This window comes from Engystomops pustulosus, chromosome 4 (genome assembly GCF_040894005.1).
Source record: "Engystomops pustulosus chromosome 4, aEngPut4.maternal, whole genome shotgun sequence".
Taxonomy (NCBI): domain Eukaryota; kingdom Metazoa; phylum Chordata; class Amphibia; order Anura; family Leptodactylidae; genus Engystomops; species Engystomops pustulosus.
In genome coordinates, this window is record NC_092414.1 from 76,799,658 (window position 1) to 76,820,926 (window position 21,269).

The window sequence follows — 21,269 nt, forward strand, 5'->3', positions numbered from 1 at the left end:
ATCTTCTATCTTGCGTAGCTCGCACATATTGCAATGAATTCTTGCTTGATTTCTTGCACAGCCACACAGGATACCTGCGAGCTGCACAAGATCCAGGAGATGTCACCTGTCTGGCCGCGGAGAGGGATGGGAGTGGGGAATAACAAGGAGGTGGGGGGGGGGGGTGCATAAATTAGGTCTCAGCTCATTTGAATATTTTTAAAAATCTATTTTCTCGATGTAACAGAGGCCCCAGAGGAAGCAAAAAGAGGAACCCTCATGTCCTACAGGTAACGAGGGTGCGTTATGGGACAGATTACCACCGAGAAAATGGTGATAGATGTCCTTTAAACTGTCCTTACCACACAAATCCTCTAGAGGTGGACAAACTCCTAACTTGTGCGTTAGATTCAGCATGATTATGCAGACCTTAGGAGGTATTATCCCTGAATCAAGGAATTATCATGAAAATCGGGAACACCATTACAACATCATCAGCAAACTGTGCTATAAGCCTGGTTGCCTGTCAGAAAAGATGTTAGTTTCATCCTTTAGTGTTAGGTGGAGTCTTGGTATTGTTTCAGGTATTTACTGTAGAATATTTTGATCTACTTTAGACTACTTTGAAGTAAGCAGACAGAATGTATGGATCAGCACCATGGAGAGCTCTGTAAGTTAGCCATTATATACTATCACAGGATATCAACAACAATATACCTCCATAGGTAGAGAAGGCTGCTCACATAACTAGATAAATAGCCAGCTCAATAAAATATCTAAACAGAGTACTTCCATCTCATTATACCTATACATTTCCCGTACAGTGCTGCAGAGCATCTGATGACAATGAGACTCCGCAACACATGCAGGATAAATAGGAAATAAGTGAAGGTATACCCATGAATATTTATAGATGCTCCCATGCAGACTATATAAGTCAGAAGATCTCGCTGTAATACACAGCAGAAGGCCGTGTGCTGGACAATTCAGAATTTGGGTATGTAAGAATCATTCTAAAGATCACTAGTTCAGACAATAACGTTTGATTTACCTACACAAATGGTCAATAATAAATCTAGATCTGTATCTTGAATCCTATTATTTAGCTGTGACTATGAAATCTGAAGTGGGAACCTCTCAGTGCAGAAAGCAAAGTCTTATAGAAGATGCTCGCAAAGAGAAGGAAATATCGGAAGTAACTACATCTGATCCTCCTGATGACACATTTGATCATCCTGATGAAGGCAGCAGCACCTTGTATTTGATTTTCACAGTTAGTAACACCAGCGTCTCTCCATTTTCTACCAGCCTAAAGACTTTTGAGGTAATGTTATTCTTTCTGTCAATCCCACTTACTTTGATCTGTGTGTATATACCTCTGCTTTATTTATTTGACTTTTTTTTGGCTAAGGGAAGGGACCAGATATGTCACCAAAGCTTATACTCCCTCACTAACTGGGGACTCATCTGAGATTCAACTCTTGATGCTGCATGACACTCAGGAAAGAAGGACCTGCCCCATTATATGCATTTTACAGCATAATATATATTTAACATATATGTGATGTATATATGCTGTATATGTGTGTGTGTGTATCTGTGATGTGTATATGGTGTGTATATACACTGTATGTGTGTATATATGCTGTGAACAAAGCTTGATTTCAGCTCCTACCACGTAAATGAACCACTGATTCGGGGGAGAGCTCGGAACCTCACTCCACTTGAGTCCAGTCAAAGAAATCGCATTAATCCAGCTGGCATCCACCAGAATCAGACAGTGTTTTCAAATAAAAATTTCTTTCTTTATTAGATTCATTTAAAAGTAGTTATTGGACAGACATTGTATAGTATCCAACGCGTTTCAGGCGCCAATTGCGCCCTTAATCATGGTCCATGATTAAGGGCGCAATTGGCGCCTGAAACGCGTTGGATACTATACAATGACTGTCCAATAACTACTTTTAAATGAATCTAATAAAGAAAGAAGTGTATATATGCTGTACATCTGTATATGGCACTGTAATCATGTGTATATGTGATGTGTATATGCTCCATATGTGTGCATATATGTGTGCAAGTATATAAATGTGTATGACTAAAGAACTTTGGGGGTCATTTTATTATGGTCTTTCAAGCAGAAAACTGGCAGTGCTTTTTTCCCCTTTTTGCTCCTCTTGAGCCTTAATTTATGAACTGTCCGTGCCAGAATATTGCTGATTTCTGACAATCTCAACTTGTTTTATTTTTGGGTGCCAAATTCTTGCGTCACTTGTAAATCCAATAGTTTTTTGGTACTTATTTTTTTTCTGGCCCTTTTTTTTGGCGCCATTTGTGGTGCAAAAAGAGAGCAACTAAAGGCTGGTCTAGGGATTTCTAAACGTTTTAGTCCGTGGTGCCAATTCATCAATCCCTTGTGCCACAAACATACATCTCACTGAGAAATATAGCACGGTTTCATCATCACCCTGCTCCATAATTAACAAATGCCCCTCTTAACGTTGATGTATATTGGTATATAAATGTGTTTGTGTATATGTGTGTAGTAGGCATATGAGAAGGGGTCCCCACTCAGAAGTTTGCTAGGGGGCCTGCCATTCCTAGTTATGCCCCTGATAATATGGTATTTTAGGGGAGCAAGGAAAATGAATGGGTTAATACAAAATTCTTTGCTAAAGTGTGTTCATTGGTTGATAGTGGGAGTGATCTCTCTATGACATTTATATGCCCTACTGTAATCCCTTATGCAATGTATTATAATGGGATCCCTGTAACTCTACATTGCCCTGCTAAGTTCTCCTAAGTTCTTATGCTGTGCTATAAGTACTGTACTATATTCTAGAACAACTGTGTATAATTTCCATAGCGATATGGAAATTGTCAACACATTTTGAAATATATAAGAAAAAAATGTGTTAAAAACTAAAAACGCTCCCTAAACTATAGGCTGGGTACAAAAATGTTTTGATAATAAAGCCAATTTGACCACCTCGTTGGAGGTATCTACTCCTTCTATTAGGTTTTACAGTCTGCTGGCAGCATGTTATAGAGAAGTGCTGTGTAATTTCTAGCATACCTTTATTATTTCTGCCCATTATACCATTTCCAGGAGATTCCTAGTTGAATCTATATGCTGGTGAATCTGTTGCACCAATGTCATATCTTTAGAAATCACTTCCCTCTTTCCCTGCATCACATAAGACAAATCTGTTTATCTGAAGGCAGGGTTTATCTGATCCAGGCAGGGATAGCAGTATGTCCATACAGTTTTCTTAGAAACTACAGTCCAGTCCAGCAATTCATAAATCTGAAATTGTTTCAACATGAAAGAAATGAAGACAGATACAAATGTTTATAGTCTACATCAAGGAACCATATTATTTGTCTAATATACTGAACATTAGCAATATGAGGTCATGACTACACAGACCATTTCCCCTGCTGAATTACTGGCAATTCTCAAAATGTGGCAGCGGCAAAAAAAGTTTTTGGGAAATTCTGCAGTATAGATTAACTTGCTTGGGATGGAAAACTCACAGCCCGGGATATTTGCTCTGTAGGTTTTGAGAGCAGATTTTTGTTACATTTCATGTACACACACTGCCAGTTCTGTATATTACTTGTTGTGGATTATAATATAGGTGGATTGGGTAGTAGCCCGGGCTCCAAGCCTTCTAGGGGGTCCATGGTCACCCAAACCACTTGCCAAATTTTATACTGAGAAGGACCTTCACCCATGAAATCCTCATATATCTGTTCCTGCTCTCATTACACATATACACAAAAGTCATTTGTATGTCCTCCAAAGGTCTTGAAACCACAGAATGAAAGCAGAAGGGATGTATCCTCCATTCCCCAAAAAGCTTGATTCTAGTACCATATGTAGAAAGTGAATTCCAGATGTGTACAATAATATTCATACAGCCCAGGGCCCATAGCAGTCTTAATCCACACCTGTATATTACAGAGGCATAAATAACAAAAACTAACTTGTAACTATTTCTCATGTAGAGGTAGGGATGTAGGGAACTTCACAGGACAATTTCTCTTGTTATTTGTGTCCAGTTAGAAGTAAACAATCATAAATTGTCATAAATGACCTGCAATGTGCATGTAGAAATGACAAAACAGGTTTTCTATCTCCTTCAGAAACATGGGGCTATAATTTATCATATAGAAACCCGACCTGCCGGGCAATGCAAGATGAAAGGAGAAGAGCTAGAGTGCTTTGTGAAATGCTTTATTCATAATTCTTCCACCTGTTCTTTACTGTCCTCATTGAAGAAGATAGCAGGCAATGTGAAAGTGATCAAGGATCTATCAGGTGAGTAATGTTTTTTTTTTTTTACATGAAGGTGTTAAAGGCCTATTTGCAATCTGCTGTATCTGATTGGAATAAAAGTCATGCCAGAAGTGATTTTCAGTGGCAAATATAAATCATTCATTTTACTAAAAATTGTAGGATACCCTGTGCAATATATGTGGGCATAGTATGCTGTTAGAATGGAACTGGTCACACAGAAATTTGCAGGCAGCATGTAATAGAGGAAAAAGTCTATGTATAGGGGAAAATATTTCCTATAACTCTCGCAAAGTAATTTATCCATTCATATATCAGCTATTTCTATGTTGGAAAGTCCAGGAGGCGGTCCTAGTCAGTGACTGACAGCCTCCCCTCTAAGAAAGGGATAGCTTAGTGTATACAGGGATAGCTTTAAAGGATTTAGTGTTTAGTTATGGTAGATGAGTCATAGTAAGACGTTCGTGAGAAACATCCTTCCTCAGGACTTCTTTTACTTTAACTCTATATCGCGCAATCGTGGAAATATAGAGTTCTAAAAGTTATGCACATTAGCCTGGGCACTCAGACTACGTCACCTAAACTGTTTTGGGAGCCTAGTATTTTAATGTATGCACAGCCCCCGTAACGCTGGGGGCCCTACCTGGTTGTCCCACCTCCCTGAGGTGCTCGGGTAACGTAGACTTAGTGCCTCAGGCTAATTTACATAACTTTTATAACTCTATATTTCCGTGATCTTGGGATATAATGGAGAGTGATAATTAAAGGAAACCTACCATTTCAAATGGTCGGTGTAAGCTGTAAACACCGAGCACCAGCTCAGGGTGAGCTGGTGCCGGTGCTTAGTTTCGTTAGTGTTATAAACCGCGGTATCGCGGTTTTAACACTTTTTAAACTTTATAGCAGAAGCTGCTTCGGCACTGCGCGCGCACGATTGTGCGCGCGCCTACATAGGAAATGCCGCAGGCGTTGCGCGCGCACAATCGTGCGCACGCAGCGCCGAAGCAGTTTCTGCTATAAAGTTTAAAAAGTGTTAAAACCGCGATACCGCGGTTTATAACACTAACGAAACTAAGCACCGGCACCAGCTCACCCTGAGCTGGTGCTCGGTGTTTACAGCTTACACTGACCATTTGAAATGGTAGGTTTCCTTTAAAGAAGTCCAGAGCAATAATGTTCCTTAAGAACTTCTTACTATCATCACTAAACTTATGGTAGAGGTCCTTAAACGGAGGACCATATCCTTAACGGGAACCTGTCAGCAGAAATTGATCTAATAAAATACTAACAGCATGTTGCCAAGCAGCTTAACACCTTCCAGGTCATGTTCATGGCCCAGTGTGGTGGCATTATCCAGAAAATTATCTCTGAAGTGAGATGTACATTCACTGCCGAGCAGCTTAACACCTTCCAGATCGTGTTTCTTTCATGACCCAGTGAAATGGCATCATCCAGAAAATCAACTTTGAAGTGAGATGTATATTTGTTGTATAAAGTCAAGGAGGCTGGGATTTTAGCACTGAAGTCAAGCTCTCTCTTCCTCATAAAGCCCCTTCACTGTAATTCACTTGCATCCTGAGAAATCACTAACCAGATCTCCTGTAGTCTGATGCATGATGTCAATCACAGGAAGTAGACATTTAGAGCTATTTTGACTTCAGTATTAAACTCTCCAACTCCCTGCCATCCAATTTACATCTTACTTCAAAGTTTATTTTCAGGTTGATGCCATTACACTGGACCATGAAACAAACAAAAACTAGAAGGCATTATATACTGGTAGTGGTTTATTAGGCCATTTGCTGATGACAGTTTCCCTTTAATTTTTTACTAAGAAGATCAAACATAGATGGATAGATGACAAGTTTTACGTAATCATTTTCCATAAACCTATATATTAGGTTCCAAGAATGCAAACATATTTCTTTTACAATAAATAGAGGATAGGTGACTGATTAATAGGGGTTAGACTATGGAACACAAAACTTTTATGAGAAGTCAGCTGGCAGAAAACAGACCTTGCACCACTCATTAATACATTTCCATGATCATCCACATAGATAGAAATGCTTGATAATAGTAGGAGAGAAATAAATCAATCATATCTAAAAATGGATATCAGACCGCAGATCTCAAGATTTTAAGACCAGAATGACCCCTAAGCTAAGAGACTAGGGGAAAGCTGGCAATCCTGTACACTTGCTTCATTGGCACTGTAAAGCATTTGATCAACATGGGTGCTGGGTGTCATACTCACACTGAACTCTAATTAATATTCTTCTCTATGGGTATAAGGCCCCTTCCACACTAGCATTTTTCACACACGTGTTCTGCGAATGCTTTTGACGCGCAGAACTTGCATTGCACTCTGACGCATTGTAATCAATGGGCTTTTTCGGACTTGAATTTTTTTTTACACGCACACGCGCAGTTTTTTAAAAATCTCAGCATGCTCTACTTTTGCAAGTCACGGGCGTGAAAAACGCACCATACAAGTCTATGGAGACGCATCAAAAATGCATTGCACTCTGAGACACTTGCAAGTGCAATGCAAGTCCAATGCGTTTTTCACGCATCAATTGCCATAGAAAAGATAGAGCTCAGTCCTGAGTCCTTTTCACGCACGTTATCTGCGCGTGAAAAACGCATTTAAATTGCATTGAAAATGCGTGTGAAAAACTGAGACACTGAACAAACTGAAAACTGATTGCAAAATGTCAGTTTTTCAATGAACAAACCCTGATCGCACCCTGATCAGACTCTGACGTAATCTGCAACGCAAGTGTGGAAGGGGCCTAATTAAACTGAAAAACCCCTTTAATTATACCCCTTCGCGTGCAGAAGCTGCCAGATACTGGACTGGGACCCTGGTGGTTTTACTTTATTAAAATAAAAACATATTTCCCAGCTTTTGTAATTTAGTGATTTTTAGGAAAAATATGATGATCGTTACATATTAGGGAATCCTGAAATCTCATGTGTGTGTTTTATTATGCATTGCAAACAGCACCTTCTTTTCCAAGAAAAGTGCAAGACCTGGACATGTGCCAGCACCTATCTATGAAATTTGAACCGGATTTCGACAAAGATCATCCAGTATGTAGTAAGAAATGTGAAATACATTTATTATAATTACATATTTATTTTATTATTTTTCTCTACTATAGTCTTCATTAGTATTTGTACTTTCATTGATCTTATTGTGGCTGCACATTAGGTTTAAGCCATCCAAAATACTTTTTTCCCCTGTAATCCTGGGAATCATGTAGCAGAATCACTTAGAGGTGACTGTAAAACACAAATCCAGGGATACCTGATGTGTTTATGATTTTTACTGTTTATATTTATATCAGTTCTAGGGAAAGTGGGGTGATTTGAGTTTTTAGGTTTTTTTATTCTAATTTTTTTAAACTTTTTTTATTTTTACTTTTACTATTTTTCAAATTCCCTACGGTACTTTAACCCTAGGTTGTCTGATTGATCCTATCATATACTGCCATACTACAGTATTCCTTATACATTACGATTTGCAATTAGCACATAGTAATGAATGGGTTAAATCCAGACAGCCTCGGGCCTTGGGAAGCCTCGAGGCTGACATGGCAACCGATCGCTGCTCCCCGATGACGTCACGGGGAGCGGCACCATCTTTTTGAAGCCTGCGATCATTGCTAACCCGGTGCTACCGGTAAGTCTTTGCTGCGATATGTCAGTGAGCCCTTCCCATGCTCGCGTGAAAGTGTTAAAGAGTAACTGTCATTGTGTGGGAGGAGTGTTGTGATCATTTTTCTAATACCAAAATTCTGCTTAGTTTAAAAAGAAACAGGCTGCAATGTGCCCTTTACTTCTACGTTGCTGAGGCAAATCTTGACAATGAATATATCTCTCCTCTACTGGTTATTACACAACTGTGAGTGTTAACCCTTTCTGCTCTCCATGCCTGTAGTATGCTATGAGCAGTATTTTCAAAGATCAAGCTGAAAGTGAAGGCGTTAATCTTCCCATCTCAGAGCTGTTTAACCAAACAGGGAGGTTAGATGTGAGCTCATGCAGCCTCCATAGACACACACAGTTCAGGCTGGAATATGCATCTCTATGGTAGAGAGTAGCTTAATTTTTTTACAGACTAAGGCTACATTCACATGAACATATGGGGGAGGTATATACGGCCGACGTATTTACACCGTATATACGTCCCCCATACACCGCAATGGCGGTACTGTACTGTACTGTACTACAGTACAGCGGGCATACATGGTGTGAATGTAGCCTAAGCAGAATTTGTTAATGAAGTGTATTAGAAAAATATTCACCACATCTCCCCACACACAATATACAAAATGTGCGATGGTTATGCTATATACGAGTCATTTTGCGTTCAGTTGTTATTCCACAAGTGTCCCTGGCTTTATAGCTACATTACTGACACAGACAACATAATATCCTAAGCTTGCAATACGTGTTTAAAAGAAATATATCATATTAAACTAATACCATTTTTATTACCTTATTTGTCAACATTTTTTAACTTTATAAGAGTTGAGTTTTCTGTCTATCTGTTCAGCATACTGCTAATTTACATGTATGTAGGTAAAGGCCTTGTGTTTCTTGAGACATTTTTACATGTGCCAAAATGATTTTCAGCTCGACCACAGAACATTTGACGACTGTAGCTTTACATAAACGTAACAAGACATTCTGGTCATCATAACTATAGCCACAATACTAAGACCCTTGGCTCACATATAATTACTATGTGAATCAAGTATTATATAATTTTCCCAGACAGATCATTTACATAGAAATTAGGATGTTTTACATCCACTGCTGTCAGATCTAAAACCAAGAAAATGTCATCTAGTGAAGCTCGGAGAGGCGATTTCCCTGGGTGGGTATGTGCTGAGTAACTAATACCATATGGCAGGAAACATAGCCAGTTCCCATGTAAGCAGGGACGGCCCTATACAGCTGGGGGCTGAGAGGTTTCTTCTTTGTAGCAAAGGTTGAGCATGTTTTCATTGCTGTAACGTCAACACTTAGGATCAGGTTTCGTGCCTTGAATAGTTACAGTTATGTGCAGATTTCTTGATTTTTACCTTCAAATAACAAGAATATTACATTTTTTTTATAATAGATTAGTATACTCACCCATTCCCCTTTGACAATTGGCCATACCCCAAAGTTACTGTGCAAGATTACAACCACCTTTCTGAGCACTGTAGACAATGAGTATGGTAAAGAAGCTGTTTTATCTCTTTTCACTTCTTTTATTAGGGATTTGGGGACCAGGAGTACAAGAAAAGAAGAGGATATTTTGCAGAACTTGCTTTCAAGTATAAATAGTAAGATATCTCTAAGAAACACTGTGAACACAAAAATAAAAGAACTCCATACATTACGAACGTTAGGAATGCTATATACTTGAAGCGACTTGTCAATTCATTTGCATTTTTCATTAAATATTTTTTTTTTAGGATTTTATTTTATCTTCCTAGAAGTTTATTAGTAGTCAATTGGGTGTATGATACTGTCCAATCAGTATTAGAATGTGCAGGGAGACACTGCCAACTAATAAAACTCATGGGGCCTATTACTCTACTCTATCACTATATGTTTCTAGGGGGAATCATAGAGGAATAACATGAGAAATAAATTAATATTAAAACAAATGTGTCAGAAGAGAAAGCAGTGATAGATCCTCTTTCATTTATGGGAGTCAGGCGCACACCAGTTGGGTAGTATTAAGATGAATTTTTATTTTTCTTTGGAGGGGAAAGAACCACAACACCTTTTTGAGGTTTGAGGCAACCCCATTTTTTAAGGGAGTTTGACTGATCCTTCGGCCTGGAATGGACCAAATGCCGAGGAATATTTAGAAATATGTAATTTTACCTGCAATTTTATAATTGTACCTGGACTCTCCGGAATGCTGAATATCAATGCAGGTTATAGCTGAAATTTACACCAGGTCTGATCTGGCATAGATTTCATTCCGACGCCAATAGGTGGAATGTTAAAACTGGAGCATAATGCACCAGTGTTAACCAATCGCCCTAAATTAGACTAGACCAGTCTTCTGCCGCATTTATTTATGATACATTTATCACTGGGGGATGTTTGTTATACACCGGCATATAATGAAAGACTTGTCCCTCTGCTACCACCAAATACATCAGCTGTAGCCTCCTGATTTATACGACAGTCGACTGTCCTGCCTTGACCGGTCACAGGCTGTAGCAAATGCCACTGGCCGCACCCTCTTCATGCCACTCCACGTCCACTTGCGAAAAAAAAAAAATCACAATGCCTGGCAGTTCGTTAGACATTGGGGCAGATTTATTTATCCGTGCGTAGGGGCCATGCTAATCTTCTCTGTATCGTTCCAATTTTAGTATATGTGCTGCCTCGCGTTAAAGCCGGCGCCGATGCGTAAAATTCCCATGGCAGTTCAGGGGAAAACGCCGCAAATCGGAAAAATACGGGAAACCCGTCGAAAAAGCGCAAATAGGACCCTTAGTAAATGACTCCATTGTGATTATTTTAGAGCTACAAAAAACTGATGTACAAGTAAAAGTCCTCCACTGTGTCTGATAATGTAGACAATAAATATGGCACAGTTTAAAGAGAACCTATTACCAGGTTTTATCCCACTAAACTACTAGTCCCCTCCTGTCGAGTATGAAATATCCTTTCTAAATTAATGTGAAACCTTATCTGTTTACCTATACAAAAATATCCCTCAAAGTCAGGCCAATATGACACTTCTCATCCCATTTTCACATGAGATGAGTCAGGTTTAGTGGTTGCGGGGGTACTTTAACCTCAGAAGTCCCTTTATTCTGTTCTACAGGACCTAGAAACAAGATTTTTTATATAGTCTCATATTTATAATAGTCTCATATTTTAGATCACTTGAAGCTTATTTTTCTGTGGTTTACAGAACTGAACATACAGTTAAATAAATAGGCGGGAACTGGATTTTTATCTGCAACTCACATCACCAACTATGTATTTATTCTGTAGCTCAAAAAGCATATTGGCCTGACTTTGGGGGGAGATTTTTTTTATAGGTAAATGGGTGAGTTTTCACATAACGGAAGGAATTCTAGAAAGGATATTTCATACCCTACCTGAGAGGCCTGTAGTTTAGTGAGGTAAAACCTGGTGACAAGTTCTCTTTAAGACTCTTGTCATACTTAATAGTTGGTATAGTTTACTCCAGAAAAATGGGGAAAAATGTTAGAAAATTTGTAAAATGTTTGCCCCAGAGACTTCTTCCCATAAACCCCTTTTTCAGAGACAATGACCCTCTGGTTGTCAAAGACGTAAACCATTTAAAACCCATAATAAATGTGCTGCAAAGTAATTTTAGACAATGGTTTGATAAATCTGCCTCAGGATGTTTTCATCACACATTAGATATTAGGGATCTGTGGATATTATAAGTCACACTATAAGTCACCTTTAAATCCATTCATGTACCTATACATTTAGAGGATATAGGACATTGTTCTATTGTTGGATTCAAGCAAACTTACCGTATTTTTCGTACTATAAGGCGCACAAAAAATCCTTTGATTTTCTCAGAAATCAAAGGTACGCCTTATAGTCTAGTGCACCTTATATATGAGCCATACTAACAGACAACAGCTGCCTTGAACTGTGCACAGGTCTGCCACCTTCTGGTCATTCATCATAATAATCAGATGCGCCTTATAATCCGGTGCGCCTTATATATGAACCTAGACGTTTCAGCAGGCATTTATTGATGGTGCACCTTATAATCCGGAGCGCCTTACAGTCTGAAAAATACGGGTATGCCGTATTTCCAGCCTACTGTCAGCCTCATAATCAACTACTGCAGCCTTGTTGGGTTTTATCTTGATATGTTGTGAAGCAGTATTAAAATATAGTAATCCATTGCATGTATTTTATTTTAGTGGAAATGTTATCCCAAGAGTTGAATATACTTCTGAAGAAATTGCCACTTGGTAAGTATAGCAAACAGTCTGTATCTTTTGTGAAATGAAAAGGAAATGTAATGAGCTAAAGTAAGTTGCCCATTTCATTTTATGCATTATTATCTCAACTTTAGGAAACAAGTGTACAAATCCCTCAGCAGTCTCTATCCAAATTATGCCTGCGAGCAATACTTGGAAACCTTTCAGCAGTTGGAAAAATATTGTGGATATACAGAAAATTCCATACCTCAGCTCCAAGATGTATCCAATTTCTTAAAAGGTAAACGTTCTGTAAATTTAATTTGAAGGGGATATGCCATGAGAAAATGTCCCATTGAGTAAATCCAATTTTTATGTTAGACATATTTACATTTTTCCTGACATCTATTAAAATCCCTTTATGTTTTTAAACTGACCATGAACGCTAATGGCGTTCTAGCAATATTCTAGCTGTAATTTTCTATCGGTTGCCTCATTATTAGCATAGAAAAGATTTCAGTGACAAATAGCTATAAATAGATACTCTAATGTCTGGTCTTTATTAGTAAATTAGTGATGCACCCCATTTCAATAACCTTTCCAGGTTATTGATACTGAAGGCCTGTTCTTAAGATTGCCGTTTCCTATGATTTTTTCAAAAATCAAAGGTGCGCCTTATAGTCCAGTGTGCCTTATATATGAACCATACTTACAGACAACAGCTGCATTGAACTGTGCACAGATCTGCCACCTACTGGTCATTCATCCTTACAATCAGGTGCGCCTTATAATCCGGTGCGCCTTATATATGAACCTAGATGTTTTAGCAGGCATTTATTAATGGTGTGCCTTATAATCCTGTGCTTATCAAATTACCTTTTAAAAAGTTGGATTTGACCCTTTTACCGAATTAATTCCAAATTTTAGTTTCAGTCTAATTTATTCCTCATGAACCAAGCTTCAAACATACTATTGCATCTCATCATCTCATCTCTCTTTCTATGTGTTAGATACTTGTACAGTGTTCAGAAGCCAGATGAAAGTGTAGATAACCCTTTGCCCTGATCATGGATCATAGTGGGGCACATTTACTAAGGGTTCGAACCGCGTTTTTCACGCAACAGAAATGGGGGGGGGCGTGGCCATCAGAAAACTCGACGGATTCGAAAAAAAAAACCCATCATACCTTGCTGGTTATTCAGTCTGATTTCTGTATCTACTGCTACCTTGCTGTGTTCACTAGCTCTCTTGTATTCTCTGATTTCTGGTTACTGATTTCTTGCCTGTATATTGACTAGTCTATTTGGATTGTGATTTGGTAATTGTTATTCTCCGCTGTTACCTACTTGGTTTGTTTACCTCGCCTTATTGTGTTTGGTTGTCTGTTTTGTTTCCTGTTCACCCCTTAACCAGGAAGGGAACGTCACCCAGTTATTGGCCTCAGTTTAGGGGGGACCCAATAAGTAGGTATGGACAGATTTGGGGTCTCAGTGCCAGGGCTCACTGTCTTCGTTTGTGTCCTGCCATTACACTTACATTGTATGAAGCCCTCTCGTGGACCCTCTTCTATTACATACATTTGATAATGCCCCCTCTACCTGTGCACCCATTATTGTATGGTGACCCTCCCACCTAAGAATTGCCCCACTATTGTGGCCCATTTTGGACAAAAGGAACATTTATCCAGCAACCAGGCCTGGTTGCTGGATAAACGTTCCTTTTGTCCAAGATGTACTGATCCGGCTCAGCATATCCGTTCACCGGCACCTGATGCATGACCACAGGTCACTCTTCACGTGAGCTGATTTTCTATTTTTTCGTTTGATTGTGGCCCATTAACTTCTAAAGCTCCCCTCTTGTATCCCTCCTTATTATGGCCCTCATCTTATAACTCATAATTATAATACCCCCTATAGTATTCCATATATACTTTTGTGTTCCCAAAGTAACTTGGATTTCAGGCACTTGCTTACATTGCCAGGCATTAATTGTGCCAGGACCAGAGAGTAAAGACCCATTCATGCATCAGAAATCATTGACCAGAAATAGATCCCTAAATATTACTATATAACAAGTTTTGGTTTCCATGTGTCTAAAATCTACAGTACATTGTCATCTCTTAGAAACATCTTTAAAAAGGTGCCATGGGCAACCTAAAGAGATGGCTGCCTCATAGATTTTCCTGTGCGGTGGAAAATAATGGTCCATTCTTTTGGCAGGAAGCCAGGAAGTAATCCGCACAATACAATATATACAGCACATGCACATTTTTTAGATGTTTGAGGTTTATATGACCTAAGAAGCTGTGCGTCACTAACGAATCTACATTCTATCAATGTATAAAAGTCTTTTCAGCTGCTCGTTGAGAATGTCTTACATCAAGAATTAACCATTTAGGCAATAAATAATTACTTTTAAACTGGATTCACATACATGACAGTAATCTTTCATAATTTTCATAATCTTTCATGCATTGGGTTATATGAATATGTAGCATTTTGGAATGTGGTGCTTTTATACACATGTTCAAATCAGTGCAGACCCTGTCGGACTAAGGCCCCTTTCACACTCACATTTTTCACGTGCGTGTTCTTCAAGTGCGGAACTTGCATTTCACTCTGACCCATTGTAATTAACAGGTTCTTTCAGACTTGCATTTTTTTTCACGCGCACACGCACATTTAAATCTCAGCATGCTCTACTTTTGCAAGTCACGCTCATGAAAAACGCACCATACAAGTCTATGGAGATGCATCAAAAACGCAAATGCAATGCGTTTTTCACGCATCAATTACCATAGAAAAGATAGAGCTCAGTCCTGAGTCGTTTTCACGCGTGTTATCTGCGTGTGAAAAATGCATTGAAATTGCATTGAAAACGTGTATGAAAAACTGAGACAATGAACAAACTCTGACTGAAAACTGATTGCACTCTGATGAAAAATGTCAGTTTTTCACTGGCCAAACCGTGATCGCACCCTGATCAGACTCTGATGTGATCTGCAACGCAAGTGTGAAAGGGGCCTAAGGGATCCTTCATACACTTTTTTAAAAGACACGTTTATAGTATTTATATTCGTTTCATTTTGTATTTTTATATGTTGTTTTTAAAGCCAGAGTTTTTAATCAATTTTAGCAATAAATAGGGCAGATGTTGAATGTAAACTTTGTTATGTATGTTATTTTTTCCCTACTTTCTTTCCTGCAGGGAGCAGATAAACTGTTCTGAAGTTTGTACACATCATATAGATAAGGAGAGGAGGCTACGGCTTAACTTTTTACATACCATACTTAGATAATATTGTGCTTAATAGTTCATCTATGTAAGGCCTCATGCACATGACTGTATCGTCTTTTCTGTTCTATATATACGTCTGTATTTTGGCTGTAAATACGTATCGCACCATACGCAAATGATGGATAGCTGACTATTGGCTGGCTGACAGAATGCACCTCTCACTGGTTCTGGATACTGCATGTCTATAGGGCAGCATACAGTGCACAGCTATATGCAGCATGTATTTATCTTGCATTGACTTCTATGGGCCGTATGGAACGGAAATATGGTGGAAAATAGGACATATTCTATATTTTTATACGTCCTGGTCATGGTAAGGTACTGTGGACAATACGGCCATATACATGGATGGCCATGTATATATGGCTGTTTTAATACATTCTCTACACATTCATGTGCATGGGGCCTAAAGTGACAAGTCTATCCGGTGATTGTAAGAAGAATTTTTTTAATGAATGGTGCAGATGATAATAGTAATCTTTGTAAAATACCTTATTTATCTTCCTTATTTAAGTAATTTGTCTAAATTAGCTCTCTAACCCCATACACCACTGACAGCTGGGAGATAAAGGACCTGAACTCTTTACAGACAGTCCATAGATAGTTCAGCTTCTTGGATAATAAAGGGATTCCATAGGTAATTTTTGAGGCCCACGCCCATTTAGTCCAAATATGTAAATATTGTACTTTTTGTAGAAAGAACAGGGTTTATACTGAGACCAGCTGCTGGTTTACTTTCTGCAAGAGATTTCCTGGCCTGTCTAGCTTTCCGAGTGTTTCCAAGTACCCAATACATAAGACACCCTTCAGCTGCAATGCATTCACCAGAACCGTAAGTACAATATCATAAATTAATGTTTTACATGTTAAGGGTTGCACTGTCCATCAGTTAATTTATTAGGTACATGGTTGTGCAGGTGTGGTTATAATGATAATAGGCGGGATTATTATGTATTATTATATTCAAGAAAAATTTTATTTTCTAGTGGCACCATTTACTATTCTGTGCCATGTACTGGGAGGTGGTGTAAACAACAGAGTTGCACCATATTCTGATGGGCTTTATTTGTACAGCTTTCAATGTGTGGTCGAGATGACACCTCACCATTATTTTTTGGATCAGTACAACTGCAGAGGTACCACATGTATACAGTGGGCACAGAAAGTATGCAGACCCTTTTAAATGTTTCACTCTTTTCTGCATTGCAGCCAATTGGTAAGATCACAAAAGTTCTTTTTTTTTGCTCATTAATGTACACTCTTTACCCCTGACAGAAAAAAACAGAAATGGAGATATTTTTGCTAATTTATTACACAAGAAAAACTCATATTTAACTCACATGCTGACCATTTTCTTCTGATCCTCCTAGAGAAGGTTCTACTACCTCATTGGAGTTCAGTTGTGTTTAATTAAACACCTGTCTATATAAGACATCACAACTCACAGTGCATGTCAAAACATATGAGGATCATGAGGTCTAAGGAACTGCCCATTGAGCTCAGAGACAGAATTCTGGCAAGGCATAGATCTGGCCTATGTTACAAAGGAATTTCTGCAGCACTCAAGGTTCCTAAGAGCACAGTTGCCTCCATAATCCTTAAACGGAAGAAGTTTGGGAAACTACAACTCTTTCTCGATCTGGCCATCCAGCCAAACTAAGCTATCATGGGAAAGAGCCTTGGTGAGAGAGATAAAGAAGAACCCAAAGATCACTGTGGCTGAGCTCCAGAGATGCAGTAGGGAGATAGGAAAACCACTGCAGTCCTCCACTAGTAGGGGCTTAATGGCAGAGTGTGCCGATGGAAGTGCAAGCCTGCATACAGTTTGCAAAAAACACATGAAGGACTCCAAGACTATGAGAAATAAGATTCATTGGTCTGATGGGATGAAGATTGAACTTTTGGGGGTTAATTCTAAGCGGCAAGTGTGGAGTAAACCAGACACTGCTCATCACCTGCCAATTACAATCCCATCAGTGACACATGGTTGTGGCAGCATCATGCTATGGGGGGTTTTCTCAACTGAAGGGACAGGATGATTGGCTGCAATAAAAGGAAAGATGAATGGTCAAGTATAGAGATATCCTGAATGAAAACCTCTTCCAGGGTGCTCTGGACCTCAGACTGGGCCAACGGTTCACCTTCCAACAAGACAATGACCCTAAGCACACAGCTAAAATAACAAAGCATTCAGAACAACTATGTAACCATTCCTGACTGGCCCAGCCAAAGCCCTGACCTAAACCCAATTGAACATCTCTGGAGAGACTTGAAAATGCCTGTCCACCAACGCTCACCATCCAACCTGAGGGAACTGGAGAGGATCTGCAAGGAAGAATGACAGAGGATCCCCAAATTCAGGTGTGAAAAACTTGTTGCATCAATCCCAAGAAGACTCATGGCTATACTATCTCAAAAGGTGCTTCTACTCAATATTGAGCACAGGGTATGAATCCTCATTTCTGTATTTTTTCTGATAGGATGGGGTGTAGAGGGTACATTAATGAGAAAAAAAGAACTTTTTTGATTTTACCTATTAGTTGCAATGCAACAAAGAGAGAAAAAGTTAAAGGGGTCTGGATACTTTGCACACCTACTCTAGTTATACTTTAGTTTTGTCTCAATTCCTTTAAAAATCTTGCATTAATAAAAAAATACCTTGCAACACCACACATATTTCAGTGTATAGAGCCTTGTAAGTTGTCATTGTTTGCAGGATGTGAGGATGATTTCATTGATGAGTAGTAAATGTTTTAAATAACCGCCACTTGTGTTGAATTCTTAAAAGTTCATATCCTTTATTTCATTCCATTAAAAATGGGGGAAATACAGAAATGTGTAAGACTTGTAGAGCATGTGAGCTCCATGGTAAAAACCTTGAAGCAGATCAGGTCTGCTATATTTGCTGTTTTCTTTGATACCATTTTGAAAACAGTACAACCTTTTGATTACTTTTTATTAAATTTGTTTTATTGGAGGCAAAATACACTCACCGGCCACTTTATTAGGTACACCATGCTAGTAACGGGTTGGACCCCCTTTTGCCTTCAGAACTTCCTCAATTCTTCGTGGCATAGATTCAACAAGGTGCTGGAAGCATTCCTCAGATATTTTGGTCCATATTGACATGATGGCATCACACAGTTGCCGCAGATTTGTCGGCTGCACATCCATGATGCGAATCTCCCGTTCCACCACATCCCAAAGATGCTCTATTGGATTGAGATCTGGTGACTGTGGAGGCCATTTGAGTACAGTGACCTCATTGTCATGTTCAAGAAACCAGTCTGAGATGATTCCAGCTTTATGACATGGCGCATTATCCTGCTGAAAGTAGCCATCAGATGTTGGGTACATTGTGGTCATAAAGGGATGGACATGGTCAGCAACAATACTCAGGTAGGCTGTGGCGTTGCAACGATGCTCAATTGGTACCAAGGGGCCCAAAGAGTGCCAAGAAAATATTCCCCACACCATGACACCACCACCACCAGCCTGAACCGTTGATACAAGGCAGGATGGATCCATGCTTTCATGTTGTTGACACCAAATTCTAACCCTACCATCCGAATGTCGCAGCAGAAATCGAGACTCATCAGACCAGGCAACGTTTTTCCCATCTTCTACTGTCCAATTTCAATGGGCTTGTGCAAATTGTAGCATCAGTTTCCTGTTCTTAGCTGAAAGGAGTGGCACCCGGTATGGTCTTCTGCTGCTGTAGCCCATCTGCCTCAAAGTTCGACGTACTGTGCATTCAGAGATGCTCCTCTGCCTACCTTGGTTGTAACGGGTGGCGATTTGAGTCTGCCCATTCTCCTCTGACCTCTGGCATCAACAAGGCATTTCCGCCCACAGAACTGCCGCTCACTGGATGTTTTTTCTTTTTCGGACCATTCTCTGTAAACCCTAGAGATGGTTGTGCGTGAAAATCCCAGTAGATCAGCAGTTTCTGAAATACTCAGACCAGCCCTTCTGGCACTAACAACCATGCCACGTTCAAAGGCACTCAAATCACCTTTCTTCCCCATACTGATGCTTGGTTTGAACTGCAGGAGATTGTCTTGACCATGTCTACATGCCTAAATGCACTGAGTTGCCGCCATGTGATTGGCTGATTAGAAATTAAGTGTTAACGAGCATTTGGACAGGTGTACCTAATAAAGTGGCCGGTGAGTGTATATTGCAGTATATTTTAGAACTCAGACAGAATGTATAATAGAATTACTAATGACAGCTATAAGAGCCTTTAATAGACTCCCAGTTGTTACTGTGACAATCAGTGCCCTCTGATTGACATCATGGAGGGAGCTGACCACCATTTAAAGATGGCGCTTTCCTGCAGCATACCTGTTCGACCGGACTGCAGCTCCTGACAGAAGGCTCTGTCCTTAAGCCCTCTCCATACTCAGTTTCACAACCCCCAATGTATATTTATGATGGGCGGTAGTAAAGTTGATAAACCTTCAAACAACCCTTCACTCAGGGGATTCAGACTCTTCATATATCTGGAATTGATCTCTGCCAGTTTACTCCTGGTGTGAGCTGGTGTAGATTTCAGCCATTGTAAATAGCTATAACCTATATATAGTATATACAGCCAGGGGTGAACTTAGCATATCTGCTACCTGAGGTGAATTAATCAAACACACACACACGCTTGATCAAAAAGTTATATACTACTATGATCAGTGCTAATAAGACAAAAATCATGATAACTGGGGGCCATTGTATTGCAAATTGAGAAAATGGTTGTACTTGTTCCCTGCTGCTCTTCTCATCTTTATGGCAGTGACATCCGAGTACAGCACTCAGCTATCTCCATTAGTGCTATAGACAATGAATGGAGTGTCAGCATGCATGTTCAAGCTGCTGCTCCATTTATTGGGGTACAACGGACACCCGTCCCCATGATCTGTGGGGGTCCTACCACTGGGAACCCAAAGATCATCAAGTTATTCCCTGCCCTGAGGATAGGGGAGAACTGTTTATGACTGGACAACCCCTTGAATGCCTCAGTCCTTTACAGTTGTTTTACTAAAGCCAAGAAAAGCTTTTTTTATATCTCAGTTCCCAGAGCTGTTAGAGGCTTGTTATCTGCGTGACAGTTTATTCTCTCTAATGGCACCAGGAAAGCTGGTCAAAAAATCCCAAATTCAGAAGAAATCACATAAAATGCAGTTGCTCCATTTTCTTATCCGTTTTCTTTTAAAAGCTATCACTGCATGATCAAGATGATGCCTCCCCTTTATTCTTTGGATTGGTTCTGTCACATTAATTTCCACGGTTTTTATATTTTAATACTTTTAAACAAAATTTGAATATTTTGAAAAAAAAAAAGTGTGCTGTATCACCATATTCTGACATCTTTTTCATATGTTCATATACAGACTTGTGGACCTCCCATCCTACATTAGTTTGTCTTTGACTATGACATACATATCATTGGCTCACACACTAGAAGGTTAGACAGTACTGATTTGACAAATCTCACAACCTACAGGTGACAATGGTTGTGCTTGGAGTACAGAACTTCTCCTGGCCATGACTATTGCATTTCTTGCCCAGTTTTCTGAACAGATCTTTTTATAAATAGCAACCTCCAATAAATTATGTTATATATTGTAAAAAAAATTACTTTATACCCTCTAATTAACTAACATGACCCATGATAATATTTTTTATATTGCCTGCCCTAAACATGTTTATAAAAAAACAGAACTCAAAATAAATAATCACGTATATTGACACCATAA

General features: G+C 39.3%; 1 protein-coding gene and 1 non-coding gene across 2 annotated transcripts in view; one reads left to right on the top strand and one right to left on the bottom strand.

Moving 5' to 3' along the window:
• The first annotated feature begins 803 nt into the window (after positions 1 to 803).
• LOC140126672 (tyrosine 3-monooxygenase-like) overlaps positions 804 to 21,269 on the top strand; it is a 35,887-nt gene continuing 15,421 nt past the window's right edge. Inside the window, exons 1-8 of the mRNA XM_072146388.1 lie at positions 804 to 976; positions 1,086 to 1,303; positions 4,129 to 4,303; positions 7,287 to 7,375; positions 9,554 to 9,621; positions 12,220 to 12,270; positions 12,375 to 12,520; positions 16,213 to 16,348. Coding sequence (XP_072002489.1) covers positions 1,094 to 1,303; positions 4,129 to 4,303; positions 7,287 to 7,375; positions 9,554 to 9,621; positions 12,220 to 12,270; positions 12,375 to 12,520; positions 16,213 to 16,348 — 875 coding nt within the window. The 5' untranslated portion in view covers positions 804 to 976; positions 1,086 to 1,093. The remainder of the gene's footprint in view (positions 977 to 1,085; positions 1,304 to 4,128; positions 4,304 to 7,286; positions 7,376 to 9,553; positions 9,622 to 12,219; positions 12,271 to 12,374; positions 12,521 to 16,212; positions 16,349 to 21,269) is intronic.
• LOC140129278 (U6 spliceosomal RNA) lies at positions 10,600 to 10,702 on the bottom strand. Its single transcript, XR_011855475.1, has one exon. It is a non-coding gene; the product is annotated as a U6 spliceosomal RNA (small nuclear RNA).